The sequence below is a fragment of the Papio anubis genome, chromosome 17 (assembly GCF_008728515.1).
Source record: "Papio anubis isolate 15944 chromosome 17, Panubis1.0, whole genome shotgun sequence".
Classification (NCBI taxonomy): Eukaryota; Metazoa; Chordata; class Mammalia; order Primates; family Cercopithecidae; genus Papio; species Papio anubis.
In genome coordinates this window covers 49,105,124-49,128,845 of record NC_044992.1, presented here as the reverse complement: position 1 = coordinate 49,128,845, position 23,722 = coordinate 49,105,124, and the positions used below count along the sequence as shown (strand labels likewise).

Genomic DNA, 23,722 nt, shown 5'->3' with positions numbered 1-23,722 from the left:
GAGTAACTTGAACCTGGGAGGTGGAGGTTGCAGTAAGCCAAGACTATGCCACTTCACTCCAAGACTGGGTGACAGAGCAAGACCCCATCTCAACACACACACACATACACACAACACAAATAATGTTTAAGAATATTATCAAGTATGGTGGCTCATTCCTGTAACCCCAGCACTTTGGGAAGCCAAGGCGGGTGGACTGCTTAAGCCAAGGAGTTCGAGCCTGGGCAACATGGCAAAACCTCATCTCTACAAAAAATTACAAAAATTAGCCAGGCAAGGTGATGTGTTAGCCAGGATGGTCTCAATCTCCTGACCTCGTGATCTGCCCGTCTCCGCCTCCCAAAGTGCTGGGATTATAGGTGTGAGCCACCGCGCCCGGCCTTTTTTTTTTTTTGATGGAGTCTCACTCTGTCACCCAGGCTGGAGTGCAATGGTGCAGTCTCGGCTCCCTGCAACCTCTGCCTCCCCAGGTTTAAGTGATTCTCCTGCCTCAGCCTCCTGAGCAGCTGGGATTACAGGCAAGCACCACCACGCCCAGCTAAATTTTGTATTTTTAGTAGAGACGGGGTTTCACCATGTTGACTAGGATGGTCTCGATCTGTTGACCTCATGGTCTGCCCACCTCAGCCTCCCAAAGTGCTGGGATTACAGGCGTGAGCCACAGGGCCCGGCCCCGGCCTAGCTTTTTAATAAACTTCCACTCCTCATTCAAAGTCTTTCTTCTGAGGAGGCAAGAATTGAGGTTGCTACAGACCTGTACAGATTCACTGCCAATAACTTGGGATATCTTCCACCGGTAACATGTGGTCTAGGCTGGAGTGCAGTAGTGTGATCATGTCTCACTGCAGCCTCAACCTCCCAGGCTCATGTAATCCTCCCACCTCAGCCTCCCAAGTAGCTGGGACCACAGGCACAGGACAGTATGCCCGGCTAATTTTTTTTTTTTTTTTTTTTTTTTTGTAGAGAGGGAGTCTTCCTATGTTGCCCAGGCTGGATTCTTTTTTTTTTTTGAGACGGAGTCTTGCTCTTGTCGCCCAGGCTGGAGTGCAGTGGCCGGATCTCAGCTCACTGCAAGCTCCGCCTCCCAGGTTTACGCCATTCTCCTGCCTCAGCCTCCCGAGTAGCTGGGACTACAGGTGCCCACGACCTCGCCCGGCTAGTTTTTTGTATTTTTTAGTAGAGACGGGGTTTCACCGTGTTAGCCAGGATGGTCTCGATCTCCTGACCTCGTGATCCGCCCATCTCGGCCTCCCAAAGTGCTGGGATTACAGGCTTGAGCCACCACGCCCGGCCGCCCAGGCTGGATTCTTATCACTGGAAACAAATTTTCATGTTAGGATGAGAAGTTCTAACCATGGAGGTGGGGGAGAGGCAATTCTTGGTCACTCACGTGTCAATGGCTTGCTGGAATTTCCCAACTCTGGCAAAAACTCTGCCAATGTTGTCAAGGGCTCTGGATTTTGCATCAGGAAGGTCACTGTAGGGAAGAAGCAAAATACGCCATTCACTAGAAAATCAGCTGTTCTAGGCACTGTGGAAATAGGAACGAAGGCAAAGACAGGAACCCTGGCCTCAGAAACTCAGGGTTTCAGTTGGAGGGACAATGTCCAGCCTGGCAAGGATGAGACACATTTCATCCGTGGACCCAAAACTCCGGCGCTGAGCACGGACTTGGGAAGACAGTCTTCCTTTGGTTTTTAATCACTGCGGGGATGCCTGATTGATTATTCACCCACATTCCATTGGTGTCTGATCACCGCAGGGACGCCTGCCTTGGTCATTCACCCACATTCCCTTGGTGACAAGTCAATTGCGGGGATGCTTGCTTTGGCTGCTCACCCACATTGCAGCCCAGGGCTGCTCCCTACACCCCTTCTCTGTGTCTCTACCTTTCTCTTTAAACTTACCTCCTTCACTATGGGCAACTTTCCGCCCTCCATTCCTCCATCTTCTCCCTTAGCCTGTGTTCTTAAAAACTTAAAACCTCTTCAACTCTCGCCTGACCTAAAACCTAAGCATCTTATTTTCTTCTGCAACACCGCTTGGCCCCAATACAAACTCTGTAATGGGGGAATGGAGGGCGGAAAGTTGCCCATAGTGGTTCTAAATAGCCAGAAAATGGCACTTTTGATTTCTCCATTTTACAAGACCTGGATGATTTTTGTCGAAAAATGGACAAACAATCTGAGGTGCCTGACGTCCAGGCATTCTTTTACACATCGGTCCCTCCCTAGTCCCTGTTCCCAATGCGACTTGTCCCACATCCTCCTCCTTTGCCTCCCGCCTGTCCCTTCAGTCCCAACCCCAAGCGTCACTGAGTCTTTTGAATCTTCCTTTTCTACAGACCCATCTGACCTCTCCTCCCCAGGCTGCTCCTCGCCAGGTCCCAATTTTTCCTCAGCCTCCGCTCCCCCACCCTATAATCCTTTTATCACCTCCCCTCCTCACACCTGGTCCCCCTTACAGTTTCGTTCCACTACTAGCCCTCCCCCACCTGCCCAACAATTTCCTCTTAAAAAGGTGGCTAGAGCTAAAGGCACAGTCAAGGTTAATGTTCCTTTTTCTTTTTCCCACCTCTCCCAAATCAGTTAGCGTTTAGGCTCTTTTTCATCAAATATAAAAACCTAGCCCAGTTCATGGCCTGCTTAGCAGTACTCTTAGACCCTTTACTGCCCTAGACCCAGAGGGGCCAGAAGGCCACCTTATTATTATTATTATTATTTTGAGACAGAGTCCTGCTCTGTTGCCCAGGCTGGAGTGCAGTGGCACGATCTTGGCTCACTACAAGCTCCACCTCCCAGGTTCACGCCATCCTCCTGCCTCAGCCTCCCGAGTAGCTGGGACTACAGGCGCCCGCCATCACGCCCGGCTAATTTTTTGTATTTTTTGTATTTTTAGTAGAGACAGGGTTTCACCGTGTTAGCCAGGATGGTCTCGATCTCCTGACCTCGTGATCCGCCTGCCTCAGCCTCCCAAAGTGCTGGGATTACAGGCATGAGCCACCGTGCCCAGCCTACACCTTATTCTTAATATCCATTTTATCACCCAGTCAGCTCCTGACATTAGAAAAAAGCTTCAAAAATTGAAATCCGGCCCTCAAACCCTGCAACAGGAATTAATCAACCTCGCCTTCAAGGTGTACAATAATAGAGAGGAGGAAGCCAGACAACAACACATTTCTGAGTTACAGCTACTTGCCTCCACCATAAGACAACCTACAACCATGTCTCCAGCGTACAAGAACTTCAGAACATACAAGCCACAGCTCCTAGGGGCTCCTTCAAAACATCCTCGTGGACCTTGCTTCAAATGCCAAAAGCCTGGCCACTGGGCCTCAGAATGCCCACAGCCTGGGATTCCTCCTAAGCCATGTCTGTGCAGGCCCCCACTGGAGGTCGGACTGTCCGACTCACACTGCCACTGCTCCTAAAGCCCCTGGAGCCCAAACCCAACGTTCCTTGGCTGACTCCTTCCCAGATCTCCTCAGCTTAGCAGCTAAAGACTAACACTGCCCAATCACCTCGGAGGCCCCCTGGACCATCATGGATGCCGAGCTTCGGGTAACTCTTACAGTGGAGGGTAAGTCCATCCCCTTCTTAATCCATACAGAGGCTACCCACTCCACATTACCTTCTTTTCAAGGGCCTATTTCCTTTGCCTCCATAACTGTTATGGATACTGACGGCCAGGCTTCTAGACCCCTTAAAACTCCCCGGTGCCAACTTGGACAACATTCTTTTACACACTCCTTTTTAGTTATCCCCACCTGCCCAGCTCCCCTATTAGGTCAAGACATTTTAACTAAATTATCTGCTTCCCTGACTATTCCTAGGCTATAGCCACACCTCATTGCTGCCCTTTTCCCCAGTTCAAAGCCCCCTTCACATCCTCCCCTTTATCTCCCCACCTTAATCCACAAGTATAGGACACCTCTACTCCCTCCTTGGCAACCGATCATGCACCCCTTACCATCCCGTTAAAACCTAATCACCCTTACCCCACTCAATGACAATATCCCATCCCACAGCATGCTTTAAAAGGATTAAAGCCTGTTATCACTTTCCTGTTATGGCATGGCCTTTTAAAGCCTGTAAACTCTCCTTACAATTCCCCCATTTTACCTCTCCAAAAACCTTACAGGTTAGTTCAACAAGTTAGACAAGGCTTACAGGTTAGTTCAGGATCTGTGCTTTATCAACCAAATTGTCTTGCCTATCCACCCTGTGGTGCCAAACCCATATACTCTCCTATCCTCAATACCTCCCTCCACAACCCATTATTCTATTCTAGATAAACCTAGCTGACCCCAGAGATCCTAAATCCTTTCCCCACTCCTCTTTCTGTTCCTCAAAGACAGCTTTAAAGACTGCTCCCACACTAGCTCTCCCTGACTCATCCCAACCCTTTTCATTACACACAGCCAAAGTGCAGGGCTGTGCAGTCGGAATTCTTACACAAGGACCAGGACTGCGCCCTGTAGCCTTTTTATCTAAACAACTTGACCTTACTGTTTTAGCCTAGCCCTCATGTCTGCGTGCAGTGGCTGCCACTGCCTTAATACTTTTAGAGGCCCTCAAAATCATAAACTATGCTCTCTACAGTTCTCCTAACTTCCAAAATCTATTTTCTTCCTTACACCTAACACATATACTTTCTGCACCCCCACCACTACCTCTCAGCAAGCTGAACTCATTGCCTTAACTCAGGCCCTCACTCTTGCAAAGGGACTATGTGTCAACATTTACACTAACTCTAAATATGCCTTCCATATCCTGCACCACCATGCTGTTATATGGGCAGAAAGAAATTTCCTAACTACACAAGAGTCCTCCATCATTAATGCCTCCTTAATAAAAACTCTTCTCAAGGCTGCTTTACTTCCAAAAGAAGCTGGAGTCATACACTACAAGGGCCACCAAAAGTCATCAGATCCCATCGCTCAGGGCAATGCTTATGCTGATAAGGTACCTAAAGAAGCAGCTAGCATTCCAACTTCTGTCCCTCATGGCCAGTTTTTCTCTTTCTCATTGGTCACTCCCACCTACTCTCCCACTGAAACTTCCACCTATCAATCTCTTCCCAAACAAGGCAAATGGTTCTTGGACCAAGGAAAGTATCTCCTTCCAGCTTCACAGGCCCATTCTATTCTATTGTCATTTCATGACCTCTTCCATGTAGGTTACAAGCTGCTAGCCCACCTCTTGGTACCTAACCTCTCATTTCCTTTCCATTGTGGAAATCTATCCATAAGGGAATCACTTCTCAGTGTTCCATCTGCTATTCTACTACTCCTCAGGGATTGTTCAGACCCCCTCCCTTCCCTACACATCAAGCTCAGGGATTTGCCCCCAACCAGGACTGGCAAATTGACTTTACTCACATGCCTTCAGTCAGGAAACTAAAATACCTCTTGGTCTGGGTAGACCCTTTCACTGGATGGGAAGAGGCCTTTCCCAAAGGGTCTGAGAGGCCACTGCGGTCATTTCTTCCCTTTTGTCAGACATAATTCCTCAGTTTGGCCTTCCCACCTCTATACAGTCTGATAATGGACCTGCCTTTATTAGTCAAATCACCCAAGCAGTTTCTCAGGCTCTTGGTATTCAGTGGAAACTTCATACCCCTTATCATCCTCAATCTTCAGGAAAGGTAAAACGGACTAATGGTCTTTTCCCAAAAACTCACCCATCAAGCAAGTAATTATGCTGAACCCTCTTGGGCACTCTCCAATTGGATGTCCTGGGTCCTCCCAATTACTAGTCCTTTAATACCTATTTTTCTCCTTCTTTTATTTGGAGCTTGTGTCTTCCGTTTAGGTTTTCAATTCATACAAAACTGCATCCAGGCCATCACCAATCATTCTACATGACAAATATTTCTTCTAACAACCCCACAGTATCACCCCTTATCACAAAATTCATTCAGCTTAATCTCTCCCACTCTAGGTTCCCATGCTGCCCCTAATCCCGCTTGAAGCAGCCCTGAGAAACATCGCCCATTATCTCTCCATACCACGCCCCCCAAAATTTTTGCTGCCCCAACACGTCAACACTATTTTATGTTATTTTTCTTATTAATATAAGAAGACAGGCATATCAGGCCTCTGAGCCCAAGCTAAGCCATCATATCCCCTGTGACCTGCACGTATATATCCAGATGGCCTGAAGTAACTGAAGAATCACAAAAGAAGTGAAAATAGCCTTAACTGATGACATTCCACCATTGTGATTTGTTCCTGCCCCACCCTAGGTGATACGATATAGTCTCCCCTTCCCTTAAGAAGGTAGTTTGTAATATTCTGCCTCGTGGTTAAGAATGTATTTTATACACCTATCCCAAACCTATAAGAACTAATGATAATCCCACCACCCTTTGCTGACTCTTTTTGGACTCAGCCCGCCTGCACCCAGGTGAAATAAACAGCCTCGTTGCTCACACAAAGGCTGTTTGGTGGTCTCTTCACACGGACACGTGTGACATCCCAAAGTGCTGGGATTACAGGCATGAGCCACTGTGCCTGACCTGTGGTTATTTTTGAGAGGAAGACACATTCTTTTTTAAAAAAAAAAATTAAAAAATAGCAAGGAACTGCTTTTGTTTTAAAAATCCTACATATGTACATGAGTATGTAGGTAAATACATTGAAAAGGGGCCAGAGGACACATTCCAACAAGATCATCCCGGGAAGTGACGGGAAGTGGGTTGTGGGGGACAACTTTCAGGTTTTGCTCTCAGTACCACCCAGTTCCGGTTCAAGCCTGCAAGTCTGACATTATAGTATGTAAAAACAAAACATGGGCACAATGGCTCATGCCAGTAGTCCCAGCTACTCAGCAGGGTGAGGCAGGAAGATTGCCTGAGCCTAAGAGTTGGAGGCTGCAGTGAAATACGATTGCACCACTACACTCTAGCCTGGGCAGCAGAGCAATACCCTGTTTCTAAAACAAAACAAAACAAAACAAAACACACACAAAAAACCCACTATTTTCTGGGCCTCAGTGCCTGAGGGCTGAACCGGTTTCCAGGCATGGCATCCAGACCTCCCACTGCCTGCAGGCCCTGGTCCCTAGCCCTGCCCCACCTGCCTACCTGTGGTTCTCCAAGTCCTCCATCCCTGCCACATCTTTCTGCCCTGCCCAAGCTCCCCTTCTCCCTTCCCCTTGCCCACCTTACTGACCCTGCTGCCCTCCCTGAGGCCCCTGCCAAGTTCCCACCTGCCTCTCTCCTTGGTCCCTGGGCCTCACTGTGCACCTGCTGCTGTCACAGCCCATCAGAGTGGATCCCCTCTTCTAGAATGGGTGCTCTGTTCTGGCGAGTTGAATGAGTGAATAAGCTGTAATATGTTCATTTTTTATGACAATATATGCTAAAAATCATAATAGCAAAAATAAAGCCTGTGATCAAATAATTTACAGATTATTCAGAGAAATAAATGAGTGCCATGGGCACTGAAAAAACCACTTAGACTAGTAAGTGGCTAATCAGCAAGTGGCTAATTAGAATGAGGGAGCCCCTGAAGCACACAGGACTCACAAGGAAGACTGGAGTGAGCCTGGGTGAGGCCCATTAGTGGATGTTTAAAAACTAATAGGCTGGGCATGGTGGCTCACACCTGTAATCCTAGCACTTTGGGAGGCCAAGGCGGGTGGATCACCTGAGGTCAGGAGTTAGAGACTAGCCTGGCCAATATGGTAAAACCCCATCTCTACTGAAAACACAAAATTAGCCGGGCTGCCAATAATCCCAGCTACTTAGGAGGCTGAGGTAGGAGAATCACTTGAACCAGGGAGGTGGAGGTTGCAGTGAGCTGAGATCACTCCATTGCACTCCAGCCTAGGCAAGAAGAGTGAAACTCTGTCTCCAAAAAAAGGCCGGGCACAGTGGCTCATGCCTGTAATCCCAGCACTTTGGGAGGCCAAGGCGGGCGGATCACAAGGTCAGGAGATTGAGACCATCCTGGCTAACACGGTGAAACCCTGTCTCTGCTAAAAATACAAAAAATTAGCAGGGCGTGGTGGCGGGCACCTGTAGTCCCAGCTACTCGGGAGGCTGAAACAGGAGAATGGCGTGAACCCGGGAGGCGGAGCTTGCAGTGAGCCAAGATCGTGCCACTGCACTCCAGCCTGGGCAATGAGCAAGACTCCATCTTAAAAAAAAAAAAAAAAGGAATTGAACTAAAATTAAGGAACACCTCTGTTTACTTATTTAGTCACTTAGCACACATTCATTACATGCCCACAGTGTGGCAGGTGCTGGGAATAGCACCTTCCAAAGTCTAACAGGGCAGACAGGCTACCTGTGGAGAGGGAGCCCAGGGAAGGGATTTGTACCCCCTGGGGCAAGAGGCAGGCTTTTTTTTTTTTTTTTTAGATGGAGTCTCGCTCTGTTGCCCAGGCTGGAGTGCAGTGGCCCGATCTTGGCTCACTGTAAGCTCCGACTCCTGGGTTCACACCATTCTCCTCCCTCAGCCTCCCAAGTAGCTGGGACTACAGGCGACCGCCATCACGCCCGGCTAATTTTTTTGTATTTTTAGTAGAGATGAGGTTTCACCATGTTAGCCAGGATGGTCTCGATCTCCTGACCTCATGATCTGCCCACCTCGGCCTCCCAAAGTGCTGGAATTACAGGCGTGAGCCACCGAGCTTGGCCTAGGAGGCAGGCTTTTCAACCTTTATTGAAATGTTGAAGAATGGGTGGAGGCAGCCTGATAAATTAAAGTGCTGGGGAAAAGGAAAGCATTCCTGGGTCTGGAGGATATGCACAGAGCTCTGCAGTGGCTGGGGCGCAGAATGCCTGGGGGCCTTGAGAAAGCCAGGTCAAGAGAGGCCAGGAGAAGTCAAGTGAAGAAGGGCAACCTGTGTTGAGCAGGGCATTGAAACTTCATCCCAACCACAGGAGTTGCTTTTCAGAGAAAGGTCAGCTGAGCTGTAGGAAGCCCAGGTCAGAGGAAACAGGCAAGAAGTAAGGAGGGTCTGGACTGAGTTGTGGGAGGGAAACAGAGAAAGCACAGACAGGACAGGACATGGCCGGTGCTGGGCATGAACAGTGAGGGGGCCAGGCGCAGTGGCTCATGCCTGTCATCCATACCAACCTGAGCAATATAGCAAAAACAGTGAGGGGAGGGAGGTGTCTGGGAAACCTCCGGGCTTCTGGCTTGGGGACTGAGTGGCCAACACTGCTATCCTCGCAGATGGGGAACCCTCAAGAAGTAACTTTGTGAGGAAGATAAGGGATTCTGATTTCAACATGTTAAGTTTAGGATTCTTGTGGGACATCCAGATGGAAATGTCTTAGAATCTGCTGGACACAGAGGTCTGAGGCTCAGGAGAGAGGTCTGGTGAGAAGTAAAGATTCCTAACTCATTTGTGCATTGAAGATGGCTGGATCCAAGGTACCATATGTATACATCATATCTAATCCCCACAATCCCTGTGGGTTGGTATTACTATGCCTTCATTAGAGATGAGGAAACTGAGTAGAGGAGCAACTTAATCAAATCCACGCAGCTTCTAAGTGGCAGAGCCAGGGATCAAAGACAGGTCTGTCCCGAAAGCTGTTTTTTTCTAATACGGGATGGCCAATATGGGATATTCCTGCTCAGCACAGTGGAGGCAGGCGAGAAATGAACTGGGAATGGAAAGTATGTGGGGCTTGGATCAGTGAAGATGAAAGTGCAGGAGGCAGTAATGTTCAGGAACGTTTGACCCCAAGGGAAGATTGCTATAAGAGGGCAAGGGTGGGTTTAGAGAGGGCCTGAGGGTCAAGCAAAGGGGCTTGACCTTTAACCTGCAGGCAGTGAGGGGCCCAGTCCCACTTGTGAGCAGGGGAGGGAGAGTTCATAGCATGTGTCTCTGGAGATTTGCAGGAGGAGCTGGAGAGAGACGGCAGAGGCAGGGAAAGCAGCAGGACTCAGGTCGGCTGAGGGCAAATGGGATGATGGGAGACCAAGGAGGCTCAGACTGGTGAGATGAGTAGAAACCAGGCAGGAGGAAGTCAAGAATGACTCCAGGCCTGGCGTGGTGGCTCACGCCTGTAATCCCAGCACTTTGGGAGGCTGAGGCAGGCGGATCACCTGAGGTCAGGAGTTCGAGACCAGCCTCAACATGGAGAAACCCTGTCTCTACTAAAAATACAAAATTAGCTGGGCGTAGTGGTGCATGCCTGTAATCCTAGCTACCTGGGAGGCTGAGGCAGGAGAATTGCTTGAACCTGGAAGGCGGAGGTTGTGGTGAGCCGAGATCGTGCCATTGCACTCCAGCCTGGGCAATAAGAGTGAAACTCTGTCTCAAAAAAAAAAAAAAAAAAAAAAAAGAAGGACTCCAAAGGGTAGAACCAGGATGCTGAGAAAGCAATGGAACCTCTGGGTAGAAGCCAGCAAGTCTTGAGAAGAGCTCATTTCTGGAGAGCTGGTATTACTACTACTGTGGATACCAGGTACTGTCCTAAGGTCTGTACATGTACTTCTGCATTTCATCCTCCCTTCCACCCTACAGGGTGCCCAGCTAACAGAGGAGACCCTGAGGCTGAGGGAGCTAAAGTGACTTGTCTCAGGTCCCACGGCTGTGCGGCACAAGTTCCACAGCCTAGATCTGCCTGACTCCACAGCCCGTGCTCTTGGTCAGCACCAGTTTTACAAGACCCTGCTTGATCTGACCCCTGCCCACTTCCTTCAGTCTCCTCTTGGCCACTCTCCCTGGCAATAAGCTGTGCTCTCCAGCCTTAAGTACCCTCCTGTCTCAGGGCCTTTCCATAGGCCCTGTGTGTTTCCCAATGTCATCAAGTCCTCCTGGAATGTATTTCTCACCACACAGGATTCTGTACTTTTCTTCTGTGGCACTTATCACCATTGCAATTAATTAGTTATGTCCCTTTTTGCTTGATATCTGCAAGAAAATGACCCTTGTATCTGGTTATTACTGTGTTCCCACACTAGCAGCATCTGGCATGTCTGGGGCTTCATGCGTGCTTGTCAAGATGATGTAAGAATATAAACACCCCTAAGAGCCAGATCATTGGGTAGCTTTTTGGAATTTTGAGCCACTACCCTTTTTGTGGCAAAGAAGCTAACAGTCTAGGTGCCCCCACCCTCAGTCCTGGGCAGGTGGTCCCCACCTCCGGGAGAATCTACCTCGGGCATGCAGAGCAGAAAATGGGAGTCAAGCCACCAGCAGCCCTGGCAAGGGCCTCAGATAGCCCCAGGTGTCCTTCTCTGTAGGCTCACGCCAGTGGCCTCCCCTAGGGCACTCACTATTCCTTGGCGATCTCCAGGTCCTTTCTGTGGCTCTGCAGGGCTGCCGCCATCTGCCCCAGCTCAATCTGGGCATTCCCTATGCAGCTATACAAGTTTCCAACCAGTTCATCCTTGTTGGGTACCTCTTCCTTATTCCATTCCAGTACCTTCTTCAGCACTTTCTCGGCTTTCTGAAGACTCCCTTCAGCACTGCCGCTTGTGAGCACTGGGAAAGGAAAGGGGTGCTGTGGAGGCCAGGGCAGCCTCCTCTTGGCTGACGGGGTAACTCCTCTTCCTGCAGACACCATCTGCAGGTCAGAGAGACCAGGGGCTCAGACACCTGGTTGCTCCTTCCCAACCTGATAAGGCACTGGAGGCACCTGCCCCACCCTCTGAGAACAACACCCACACATGTCAATGTCCTCCAGGCTCTTGAGGATGTAATGGGCTGTCTGTGAGGGATGGCGTTTGTGGTCCCGCAGCCATTTCTCTTGCATCAGCTTCTGGTCCCGCTCCCTAGCATAGATCGGCTTTTGCTGCCTCCAGAAGTTGCTGTGAGTATCCAGGTAGTTGATGCCCGTCATGATGAGGTCCTCCACAGTCAGGCCGCCCTTCATGGTGCCTTTGATCAGGTCTGTGGGGAAGGGGTGTGAGAAGGCACCAAGGAGAACAGGTCTCTAAGGGGTTTGCCTCCTGTTGCCTCCCGGTAGCTGCTGCAGGGCCCTCTGTGAAGAGCTCTGCCTGGAGTTGTTGAAACAGAGAGGAATGTGAGTGCGCATGGTGGCAGAGTGGGTTTATCCAGGCCAGGATGCAGCCAGAGCCCCACTTTCAGGGAGTTCCATGGTATGGGCACCTTATGGCAAGATATGAGGAGCTAACCAGAAGGGGCAGCTGGTGGATGGCTCGCTGAGAAGCCTTGGGGCTTCCCCAGTTCAAACTGTGTCCTCAGAGAACACTGGGTCTAAATGCACGATCTGGCCCAGGCTGCCAGTGCTCAGTGATTTCCCAGGTGCCCAGTGGGCCTGTGCATGCTGGGAGCTGGGAGTGCCCAACTCCTGCTCACTGCCTGGCCAGAGGTTACAGCCAGTAGCAAAGCTACAAGGCCACTTGAGGTAATATTCAAGCCACCCCTTCCCTCTGCAGCAGGTCCTCTGGAGAACAGGAGGCATTCAGCCTGTTGCCAAGGAGATGTGCCAGCAGTGAAGCTGTTCCTGTGTCACGGAACAGGGAACCCTACATATGACCTTGGGAAGCCAATTCTGGAGAAGAGGCATTTGGTTCACAGGTGACCCTGCTCAGGCTTATCAGCTAATGGCAATACTCCCATCCCCATGTTAATGCGAGACGTTCATCTCAGGCCTCTGTCCTTCATCCTGTCACTGGCAGCAGTGTGGTGGAAAGAGCACTAGACTGGCCAGGTGTGGTGGCTCACACCTGTAATCCCAGCACTTTGGGAGGCTGAGGCGGGCAAATCACTTGAGGTCAGGAGTTCGAAACCAGCCTGGCCAACATGGTGACACCCCATCTCTACTAAAAATACAAAAAATTAGCCGGGCGTGGTGGTGGGTGCCTGTAATCCTAGCTACTAGGGAGGTTGAGGCAGGAGAATCGCTTTAACCCAGGAGATGGAGGTGGCAGTGAGCCAAGTTTGCTCCACTGCACTCCAGCCTGGGCGACAGAGCAAGACTCTGTCTTTAAAAGAAAGAGCACTGGACTGGAGGTCAGAGGCCTGGGTTCTGCTGGTGACTCCACCACGAACTTGTTTGTCAACTTGTAAAAGTTCCTCCCCAATCAGGGTCTCTATTTCCTTATCTATGAAAGGAGTACTTGGACCAGATGATGTTTCAGAACATCCTAGAACTAATATCCTCAGATTCAAGCACCTGTGTGCTGGATTCATTTGCCCATTGTAAAGATTGAAGGCAAAGGGGATGTCCCTTCAGGGACTATGGTGGTAAAGGAGACCAAATCTCTGTTGTTCCCTCCCAGGGTACCATCCCAGGGTACCATAGCACTTAGGAGCATTGCTCTAAAATTGGACTTCCTGGATTCGAATGTAAGCCATGTCATTGCCTACCTATATGTGACCTTAGTTTCCGTTGGTCTGCGCCTCAGTTTCCTCATCTGTAAAATGAGAATGCTAATAAAACCCGTCCATAGGTACATGTCAGCTAATATTATACGACAGGTTCTGCCTTCGGCTCATGCATGAAACATCCACCCAAATTTCCTTTCCCCCAAGGCCCTGTGCCAACAAACTGTCCGAAACCTTCATCCAATAGGAGCTTCTCCAGATACTCTTTGTCCACGTAGAGCTCCCCCAGAAGCTGGCGAACAGTCTTCTCACTCTTGAGTGAGCCCTTCCGCTTGGGCTCTCCCTTGGTGGGGTGTAAGAGGTGTCTCATGGGCTGAGGCTTCTGCTGGGCTTTTATAGTCTAAGAAAATGGAGCAACACCCAGCAGAGCTTCAGCAAGGAGCAGAATATACCCAGCCATGGCCCTAGGGTCTGTGATCCCAGATTCCTCCAACTCCAGGACCTTTCTGTGGGCCAAGAGCCATGGAGTATGCCTGGTCGGGTTGCAGCTAGACTCCCAAGACCCCTTCTCAGGCACACACAGCCTCTTCCCTTGGAGGGATACAACCGCAGAACCAGGGCCCTTACCTCAGCCTGCTTGCTTAAGAAGGAGAGGTCCCCTTTGTTCTCCAGCTTAATGGAAGAAGGACCTGCAAGGAAAGAAGCTGGAGCTCAGGTCGGCCAGGCCCCCACGGCCAGAACCCGCACGCATGATCTATAACATATTTTTAGGTGGAAATGGCTGCCTTTGGCAGGGGGATGGTGGAGGCTGTGGCAAAGCTGGCCTTAAGCCAGCCTAGCAAGCAAATGGTGCAGGCTGTTTGGTATAACTCCTAGGAGCTAACAGCTCCCACTAGCCCAAGGCTATGGCAGCCAGATTTCCAGACAAAGGGAGGCCAAGGGTACAGGGGAAACTGTCCATTTCCAGGCCCTGCCACCCACAGAGCAAGCTCTCACTTGTTCTCACTTGCTTCCCTTCTACCCCTGCCTTAATACTGATGGCTAAGGCCAGCCCTTGGTATACGTGTGGTGAGGGAGGAAGCCAGGGACTACAGAAGGCTGGGCTCAGGACCGCGTTCTAGCTTTTGACACCAGGCTAAAGACAGGCCTACTTTGAAACAGCCCTTCTAAGCTGACCTTTAGGAAAACCCAAGGCTGCAGCGCTCAGAGATCAGTGTGTTCATCAGGGAATGGTCCTCCCGGCGGACAGGTGGCGCCGGCCACCACGCCCAACTAATCCTCAACAACACTGCAGCAGCCAAATCCAAGTGTGGGACTCCCTGCGGGCCTGGTGGTGGCTGCTCACCTGCTGTACCTCAGCCTTCCTCTAAACCTAAGGATTCCAAGGACCTTCCTGGATAAGGGCATAGGCCCTGTGGCCACTCACTTCCCACTGAGTTGTTGATGGCTTCCTGGGCTTTCTGAATGCCAACTTTGAATTCCCGATCAGGCCTCAGCTTGTAGCCTCGATGATAGAATACCAAGGCAAACTCAAAGTCTCCCATGGTGTACAGTGTCTCAGCCTTTTGTAAAATCCCCTGGAATGGGAGGAAATCAAATCAATGTGAACAGATAAGGCCTTATAGGACTCACATGTGGTGGAACAGAAGGGTCCTGGGTTGAGGGTCAAGGTTGGAATACAGGGGGCAGGGACTTAGGCAATGACCTACGAAGAGAAAACGGCATCAAACACTAGGCAGTCTGGCTGCTTCTACTTGTAACAACTACTTGTTACAACTACTTGTAACCTGCAGCTGCTGCAGGCAATAGCAGGATCGAGTCCTCCCGCCCATGCAGTCACCTTACAGAAAGTTGGGTCACTCTGGAGCGAAGCCTCAGCATCCTCCAGGGATCTCTCCAAGTCTCCCATCTTCAGGAAGCACTTTGAGCGAGCAACCAGGCAGTTCTTGTCTCCATCCTGAAGGTAAAGAGCCTGACAAAGAAACCAGTCAGGTTGACAGCCAGCATGAAGAGCAAGGTAGAAGCTGCAGTGGGAAGGGCAGCCCAAACCCTCCTGCAGAGGTTCAAGGGGATTCTTCAGGCCAGCACACAGGCCTCTGGCTCCTAAGCAGCACAACTCCGATCTGCACTCAGTCAACTTGATTATCTGCACATGGCTCACCTTGAACAAGGTCAAATCATGGCTATGATGGAAACCACTGGCTGAAGAGTGGGAATATGCTACTCTGTGGATACGCTGACTTTCTGCCAATGTCTGAGAGCCCCCCAGTCTCCTCAGGCAATAGAACTATAGGGTATTTTGTGCACACCAAACTCAACCACAAACCTGAAATGGCAACACATCATACTCAAAGTAAATTTCAAAGGCTAAGCATTCTGAAGGGGACTTGAGGACAATCTGCCATGTGGGTTAACCATTCCAGTAGCCTTCTCTTTTTATGTAGCTAATCAAGAACTAATCACTATACCCGGGAATTATGATGAAAGTGCCAGGAAAAGGCTGGGAGTGGTGGCTCACGCCTGTAATCCCAGCACTTTATTTGTTGTTGTTGTTGTTTTTGAGTCTCAGCTCTGTCACCCAGGCTGGAGGGCAGTGGCCCGATCTCGGCTAACTGCAAGCTCCGCCTCCTGGGTTCATGCCATTCTCCTGCCTCAGCCTCCCGAGTAGCTGGGACTACAGGCGCCCACCACCACGCCCGGCTAATTTTTTTGTATTTTTAGTAGAGACAGGGTTTCACTGTGTTAGCCAGGATGGTCTTGATCTCCTGACCTTGTGATCTGCCCGCCTTGGCCTCCCAAAGTGCTGGGATTACAGGTGTGAGTCACCACACCCGGCCAATACGAGCACTTTGGCAGGTTGAGGTGGACGGAATGCTTGAGCCCAAAAGCAAGCTCTGCCTCCCGGGTTCACACCATTCTCCAGCCTCAGCCTCCCGAGTAGCTGGGACTACAGGCGCCCGCCACTGCGCCCTGCTAATTTTTTTGTATTTTCAGTAGAGACGGGGTTTCACTGTGTTAGCCAGGATGGTCTCGATCTCCTGACCTTGTGATCCGCCCACCTTGGCCTCCCAAAGTGCTGGGATTACAGGTGTGAGCCACCACACTCGGCCAATACAAGCACTTTGGCAGGTCGAAGTGGATGGAATGCTTGAGCCCAAGAGTTTGAGACAGGGTTTTGCCATGGGTTTTGTCATGGCAAAACCCTGTCTCTACAAAATACAAAAAAATTAGCTGGGTGTGGTGGTCCATGACTGTAGTCCCAGCTACTCAGGAGGGTTTTGCCATGGTAAAACCCTGTCTCTACAAAATACAAAAAAATTAGCTGGGTGTGGTGGTCCATGACTGTAGTCCCAGCTACTCAGGAGGCTGAGATGGGAGGATTGCTTGAACCTGGAGAGGTCGAGGCTGCAGTAAGCCATGATCACACCACTGCACTCCAGCCTGGGTGACAGAATGAGACTCTGTCTCAAAAAACAAAACAAAACAAAACAAAACAAAACAAAACAAAAAGAGGCCGGGTGCAGCAGCTCACACCTGTAATCCCAGAACTTTGGGAGGCCAAGGCGGGTGGATTATGAGGTCAGGAGTTCGAGACCAGCCTGGCCAACATGGTGAAACCCGTTTCTACTAAAAACACAAAAATTAGCCAGATGTGGTGGTGAGCACCTGTAATCCCAGCTACTCAGGAGTCTGAGGCAAGAGAATCGCTTCAACCTGGGAGGCAGAGGTTGTAGTGAGCTGAGATCATGCCACTGTACTCCAGCCTGGGTGATGCAGTGAGACATTGTCTCCAAAAAAAAAAAAGCCAGGAAAATGAAACTGTGATTTTGACCCTAAAGTGGGGTTGAGGGAGATTTTCCCTCTCTTCTGTGTGAGATGATTACCATAGTCTGTGGTGTACTGTCCTTCCTGAGGCATCTAACTGTACCCACCCCTCTTTTTCTTTTTTGAGACAGTCTCACTCTGTCACTCAGCCTGGAGTGCAGTGGCACGATCTCTGCTCACTGCAACTTCCGAGTCCCGGGTTGAAGCAATTCTCCTGCCTTAGCCTCCCGAATACTTGGGACTACAGGCGCCTGCCATCACGCCTGGCTAATTTTCTTCTTCTTTCTTTTTTGAGATGGAGTTTCGCTCTTGTTGCCAAAGCTGGAGTGCAATGGCACAATCTCGGCTCACTGCAACCTCAGCCTCCTGGGTTCAAGCAATCCTCCTGCCTCAGCCTCCAGAGTAGCTGGGATTATAGGCACTCGCCACCACACCTGGTTTATTTTTTGTATTTTTAGTAGAAACGGGGTTTCACCATGTTAGCCAGGCTGGTCTCGAACACCTGACCTTAGGTGATCCACCTGCTTTGGCCTCCCAAAGTGCTGGGATTACAGGCCTGAGCCACCTGACCTGGTCTTTTTTTTTTGAGACGGAGTTTCACTCTTGTTGCCCAGGCTAGAGTGCAATGGCACAATCTTGGCTCACTGCAACCTCTGTCTCTCAGGTACCCAGCCCTTTCTAAGACCTTATTACTTTTCTAAGAAGAGGAAGTAGCTACTGTCTTTCTGGAAAGTGACTACGTCTCATCCAAGGCTACCCTTCCCTCAGGGTGTTCTTTTTCTCTGCCGGGGTACTTCAGGATGGGACATGATCCAGCAGGAGGAGAATAAGTGGGGACAGGGCTTCTGAACTCAATTGTTCACTTATCTGGTCATCATTTCTGGTTTTAGGGTGTGGTTGGTGACTGAAAGGGACAAACAATTCTGGGGAGCTGTTGAGAAGCTTGATCTTACAGGAAGTCTTGAGACTGGAGGGTTATCCTACCACTCTATCTAGAATAAGAAGTGGGCAATTTGGAGCAAAAGAAATGGTCATAAAAACATCTTTTTAGGGCACTGTAGCTCATACCTGTAATCCTAGCACTTTGTGAAGCCAAAGCGGGAGTATTACTTGAGCTCAGGTGTTCAATACCAGCCAAGGCAACATAGCAAAACACCTGTCTCTACAAAAAACAAAACAAAACAAAACAAAACAAAATAGCCAGGTATGGTGGTGTAAGCCTGTAGCTCCAGCTACTTGGGACATTAAGGTGGGAGGATCACTTGAGCTCAGGAGTTTGAGGCTATATTGAGCTGTGACTGTGCCACCACATTCCAGTCTGGGGGATAGAACGAGATCCTATCTCTAAAAAAAGAAAAAAGAAAGAAAGAAAGAGTTTCCTTATGCAGATGTTGGATGTATAGTTTGGTGGTTAGCACCTCAGCCTTGGAATCTAAGCCCAGCTTTGAATCCTTCCTCTGCCACTTGCTAGTTCAGCAACCTTGGACATGTTGCTCAACTTCTGTATATTTCTTCATCTATAAAATTGAGTATATGCTGCGCGGGGTGGTTCATGCCTGTAATCCCAGCACTTTGGGAGGCTGAGGTGGGGGGATCACCTGAGGAGGGGAGTTCGAGACCAGCCTGACCAACATGGAGAAACCCCATCTCTACTAAAAATACAAAATTAGCTGGGCGTGGTGGGGCATGCCTGGAATCCCAGCTACTCGGTGGCTGAGGCAGAAGAATCGTTTGAACCTGGGAGGTGGAGGTTGGGGTGAGCCGAGATCATGCCACTGCACTCCAGCCTGGGCGACAAGAGCAAAACTCCATCTTAAGAACAACAACAGGCCGGGCGCGGTGGCTCAAGCCTGTAATCCCAGCACTTTGGGAGGCCGAGACGGGCGGATCACGAGGTCAAGAGATCGAGACCATCCTGGCAACACGTAGAAAACCTCGCCCCTCTACTAAAAATACAAAAACTAGCCGGGCGAGGTGGCGGCGCCTGTAGTCCCAGCTACTGGGGAGGCTGGAGGTGAGGAATGATGCAATCCTGGGAGGGTGGAGCTTGGCAGTGAGCCGAGATCCGTCACTGGGCGCTCCAGCCTGGGCGACAGGAGCAAGACTACCCCAAAAAAAAAAGAATAACAATGGCTGGGCGCGTGGCTCGCCTTTTCCAACCCAGTACCTGGGAGGCCGAGGACGGAGGATCACGAGGTCAGGAGATCGAGACTATCCTGGCTACTGCACGAAACCCCTGGCCTCTACTAAAAAAATACAAAAAAAAACTAGTGGAAAAAAAAAAAACTAGGTGGGCGAGGTGGCGGGCGCCTGTAGTCCCAGCTACTCGGGAGGCTGAGGCAGGAGAATGGCGTAAACCCGGGAGGCAGAGCTTGCAGTGAGCTGAGATCCGGTCACTGCACTCCAGCCTGGGTGACAGAGCGAGACTCTACCTCAAAAAAAAAAAAAAAAAAAAAAAAAGAGCAACAACAACAAAAATCGAGTATGCTTAGCAGTGTGCCTGAGGCTAAGGCAGTCGCTTGAATCCAGGAGGTGGAGGTTGCAGTGAGCCAAGATCACACCATTGCACTCCAGCTTGGAGACAGAGCAAGACTACATCTCCAAAACAACAACAACAACAACAACAACAACAGCAAAAAACCAACCAGCACCCAATCCCCTCAGGGTGGGATGATGCAATTTATACTAGGGTTACTATAATAATGTTGCTGGTTGGTGCGGCGGCTCACATCTATAATCTCAGCACTTTGGGAGGCCGAGGCAGGTGTATCACTTGAGGTCACGAGTTCAACACCAGCCTGGCCAACATGGTGAAACCCTGTCTCTACTAAGAATACAAAAATTAGCCAGGCGTGGTGGCACACACCTGTAATCCCAACTACTCCCTAGGGTGAGGCAGTAAAATCGCTTGAACCTAGGGAGGCGAAGGTTGCAATGAGCTGAGATCTCGCTACTGCACTCCAGCCTGGGCGACAGAGCAAGACTTTGTCTCAAAATTAATAGTAGTAATAATAATAATATGTTGCTTACTGTCCACCTTTTATAAGTAACGGTGTGCTGGAGACATTGCAGCTTCTGCACACAACCTCCCATCCAATCTGCCAGCAAATGATGGGCAGTGAAGGCCGCTCTTTGGGAGGAGGCCGGTTAATCATGAAACATTTAAGTAAAAAAGAGGAAGAGGTCCACTGTTAATGTAGAGAATGGAGATCGCAAGTGGGAATTCGTAGAAAATGGCCAAGCACAGGGCTTATCTGTGACAGCAGTGTGTCCATCAACAATCAGTGAATAATACAAACAATAGGGTCCTCCAGGCATCATCAAGACCTCAGTGTTATCTGCAATCAAAAGGTGACTGGGGCGGGCTCAGTGGCTCATGCCTGTAATCCCAGCACTTTGGGAGGCCGAGGTGGGTGGATCACGAGATCAGGAGTTCGAGACCAGCCTGGCCAAAATAGTGAAAACCCCGTCTCTACGAAAAATACAAAATAATTAGCCGGGCATGGTGGGCGGCGCCTGTAGTCCCAGCTACTTGAGAGGTTGAGGCAGGAGAATCGCTTGAACCCTGAAGGTGGAGGTTGCGGCGAGCCGACACCGTGCCATTGCACTCCAGCCTGGGCAACAAGAGTGAAACTCCGTCTCAAAAAAAAAAAAAAAAAAGTGACGGGTGACGGGGTGATGGATAGGTTGAGAGCTCAACTCACGTTGCTGAAGCTCTGAGCGGCTTTAGAGAATTCCCCGCACAGGTAGAGCCGCTCGCCTTCCGCCATGTAAGAGGGAAAGGTGCTTTGCAAGGTCTCGCCTTCGGGGTCCGACATGGTGACCGGATTTAGAGACGCTAAAGCAGAGACAATGGAAGAAAAGCTGGAGAACCTCTATCTGGTTCTGGTTTGTGGAAGCTCCGTCTCTTAGCAACCGTGAGACGTACAGCGATTTCCGGTTCCGTCCCTGTCAGGCAAGGGCCCGGATTCTGGGTGCAACCTGCCGGCGTGCGCGTGCGCCAATTCTGCCGCGCACCGGGCCAGGGAGTGATGAGTGCGTGGCCGGCGGCTGAGCTCCTTAGTGTTTGCTGTTGCACGCTCCGTCGGTTCTCTCTGGAGTTGCTGCGTGAAAAGGCTGCCTTGTAAGACAGCCAAGAAAACAGGAAGAGGGTTGGAGGCAAAGTTCCGAATAGGGATAAGGCATACGTGGTAAAGATATGTGCCCCGCGTACCGTCATTAGGGGGAGAGAGCACTGGGCTTGGAGTCAGCGGACTTGGGCCAACTTCACTCCTGTCACTTCCTAACTGCGTGACCTCTCGCGGGGCATGTAAGGGCTCCCAGCCTCGAATGTTCCACCTGCCAAATAAATATGAAAATAATGGAACACTTAGGGATGCGAGGATTTGCATAAGAAACCATGGAAAATAACGTTGGGTTCAACGTAATTTAATGCAGTTATTTGAGCAGCTGCTAGTAGCGGGCCTTGACCAAGGCATATTCTGACGTCCTTCCCCATTCCCCCTCACCATCATCACTCCTCCAAAAGTGTACTAGGGCTTCTTCTGGGCTCCAACGATACTCTTAAGTCGCTTGCTTAACTGCCTTTACTACGTTACTTCCAAAACGTCCTAATGTCGTTCTTTTTTTTTTTTTTTTTTTTTTTTGAGACGGAGTCTCGCTCTGTCGCCCAGGCTGGAGTGCAGTGGCGCGATCGCGGCTCACTGCAAGCTCCGCCTCCCAGGTTCACGCCATTCTCCTGCCTCAGCCTCCTGAGTAGCTGGGACTACAGGCGCCCGCCACCGCGCCCGGCTAATTTTTTGTATTTTTGGTAGAGACGGGGTTTCACCGTGGTCTCGATCTCCTGACCTTGTGATCCGCCCGCCTCGGCCTCCCAAAGTGCTGGGATTACAGGCGTGAGCCGTTTTAAAGTGCCAATAGTAAAAGATGTCCTTACCGGGCGCGTGTCAAGCCTGTAATCCCAGCACTTCAGAGCCGAGACGGGTGGATCATGAGGTCAGGAGATCGAGACCATCCTGGCTAACACAGTGAAACCCCGCTTCTACTTCAAAATACAAAAACTAGGGCCGGGTGAGGTGGCGACGCCTGTAGTCCCAGCTACTCGGGAGGCTGCAGAGGACTCATGCGGACCCGGAGTAGCGGAGCTTGCAGTGAGCTAAGATCCCGCCACTGCACTCCAGCCTGGGAGACAGAGCGAGACCGGCCTCAAAAAAAAAAAAAAAAAAAAAAAAAAAAAAAAGATGTCCTTAACTACAAATGCAGACACACACACACACAGCATACATGTAAAATTGGGGATATTTGAGTAAGAGCAGTGGATTGTATCAGTGTCAATTTTCTGGTTCTGTTATTGTACTAAAGTTTTTAAAGATGTTACCATTGAGAGAAACTGAGAAAAGGGTACATGGGATCTCTTTTGTATTTATTTCTTATGAACTGCATATGAATCTATGATTATCTTAAAAGGTTTCATTCAAAAGATAAAAAATAGGCCGGGCGCGGTGGCTCAAGCCTGTAATCCCAGCACTTTGGGAGGCCGAGGCGGGTGGATCACAAGGTCAGGAGATCGAGACTATCCTGGCTAACATGGTGAAACCCCGTCTCTACTAAAAATACAAAAAACTAGCCGGGCGCGGTAGCGGGCGCCTGTAGTCCCAGCTACTTGGGAGGCTGAGGCGGGAGAATGGCGTGAACCCGGGGGGCGGAGCTTGCAGTGAGCCGAGATCGCGCCACTGCACTCCAGCCTGGGAGACACAGTGAGACTCCGTCTCAAAAAAAAAAAAAAAAAAAAAGATAAAAAATAATATGATCCCTGTTTGAAAGAGTTCTATGTAATAGGGGAGAAAGAGGTATAAACAAGTAATGGCCACTTAAAGTGATATTAGTTAGTAATTAAAAGTTCTAGCCGGGCGCAGTGGCTCACACCTGTAATCCCAGCACTTTGGGAGGCCGAGGCAGACGGATCACGAGGTCAGGAGATCGAGACCATCCTGGCTAACACGGTGAAACCCCGTCTCTACTAAAAAATACAAAAAATTATCGGGGTTCAGTGGCGGGCGCCTGTAGTCCCAGGTACTTAGGAGGCTGAGGCAGGAGAATGGCGTGAACCCGGGAGGCGGAGTTTGCGGTGAGCCGAGATCGCCCCACTGCACTCCGGCCTGGGTGACAGGGCGAGACTCTGTCTCAAAAAAAAAAAAAAAGGTTCTGTGTGCCTGTGAGGGAGATGAGGACAAAGTGGTGTGAAACCCAGGCAAATGAATGATTCAGCCAGGGTCTGGGATGAGTTAGAGACAGCTTCATAGAGGGGTAACATTTGAGCTGAGGGTGAGTAGGGTGGTGCCCAGTGGACGTAAGTGGAGAATGAGGGCTAGGCGTGGTGGCTCATGCTTGTACTCCCAGTACTTTGGAGGCTGAGGTGGGAGGATTGCTTGAGCTCAGGAGTTCAAGACCAGCCTGGGCAACATGGCGAAGCCCTGTCTCCACCACAAATACAAAAGTGAGCTGGGTGTGATGGTGTGTGCCTGTAGTTCCAGCTACTAAGGAAGCTGAGGCAGGAGGATCACTTTAGCCTGGGAGGTCAAGGCTGCAGTGAGCCATGTTTGGGCCACTGCATTGTAGCCTGTGTAGCAAAGCAA

The 23,722-nt window shown here is 50.1% G+C and overlaps 1 protein-coding gene across 4 annotated transcripts in view; it reads right to left on the bottom strand.

Annotated features, from left to right (window-relative positions):
* TTC25 (tetratricopeptide repeat domain 25) overlaps positions 1–21,023 on the bottom strand; it is a 39,203-nt gene extending 18,180 nt beyond the window's left edge. The window contains exons 1-8 of one of the 4 annotated variants that reach the window (XM_031657613.1): positions 20,792–21,023; positions 15,103–15,234; positions 14,689–14,839; positions 13,890–13,951; positions 13,497–13,662; positions 11,637–11,861; positions 11,246–11,453; positions 1,391–1,477 (exon numbers count right to left, since the gene is read on the bottom strand). In XM_031657613.1, coding sequence (XP_031513473.1) covers positions 1,391–1,477; positions 11,246–11,453; positions 11,637–11,861; positions 13,497–13,662; positions 13,890–13,951; positions 14,689–14,839; positions 15,103–15,234; positions 20,792–20,905 — 1,145 coding nt within the window. In that variant the 5' untranslated portion in view covers positions 20,906–21,023. Of the gene's footprint in view, positions 1–1,390; positions 1,478–11,245; positions 11,454–11,636; positions 11,862–13,496; positions 13,663–13,889; positions 13,952–14,607; positions 14,636–14,688; positions 14,840–14,894; positions 14,968–15,102; positions 15,235–20,791 lie in introns of those variants that run through there. The other 3 variants (XM_031657614.1, XM_021929174.2, XM_031657615.1) reach the window with 3 other exon arrangements.
* Between the last annotated feature and the right edge of the window lie 2,699 nt (positions 21,024–23,722).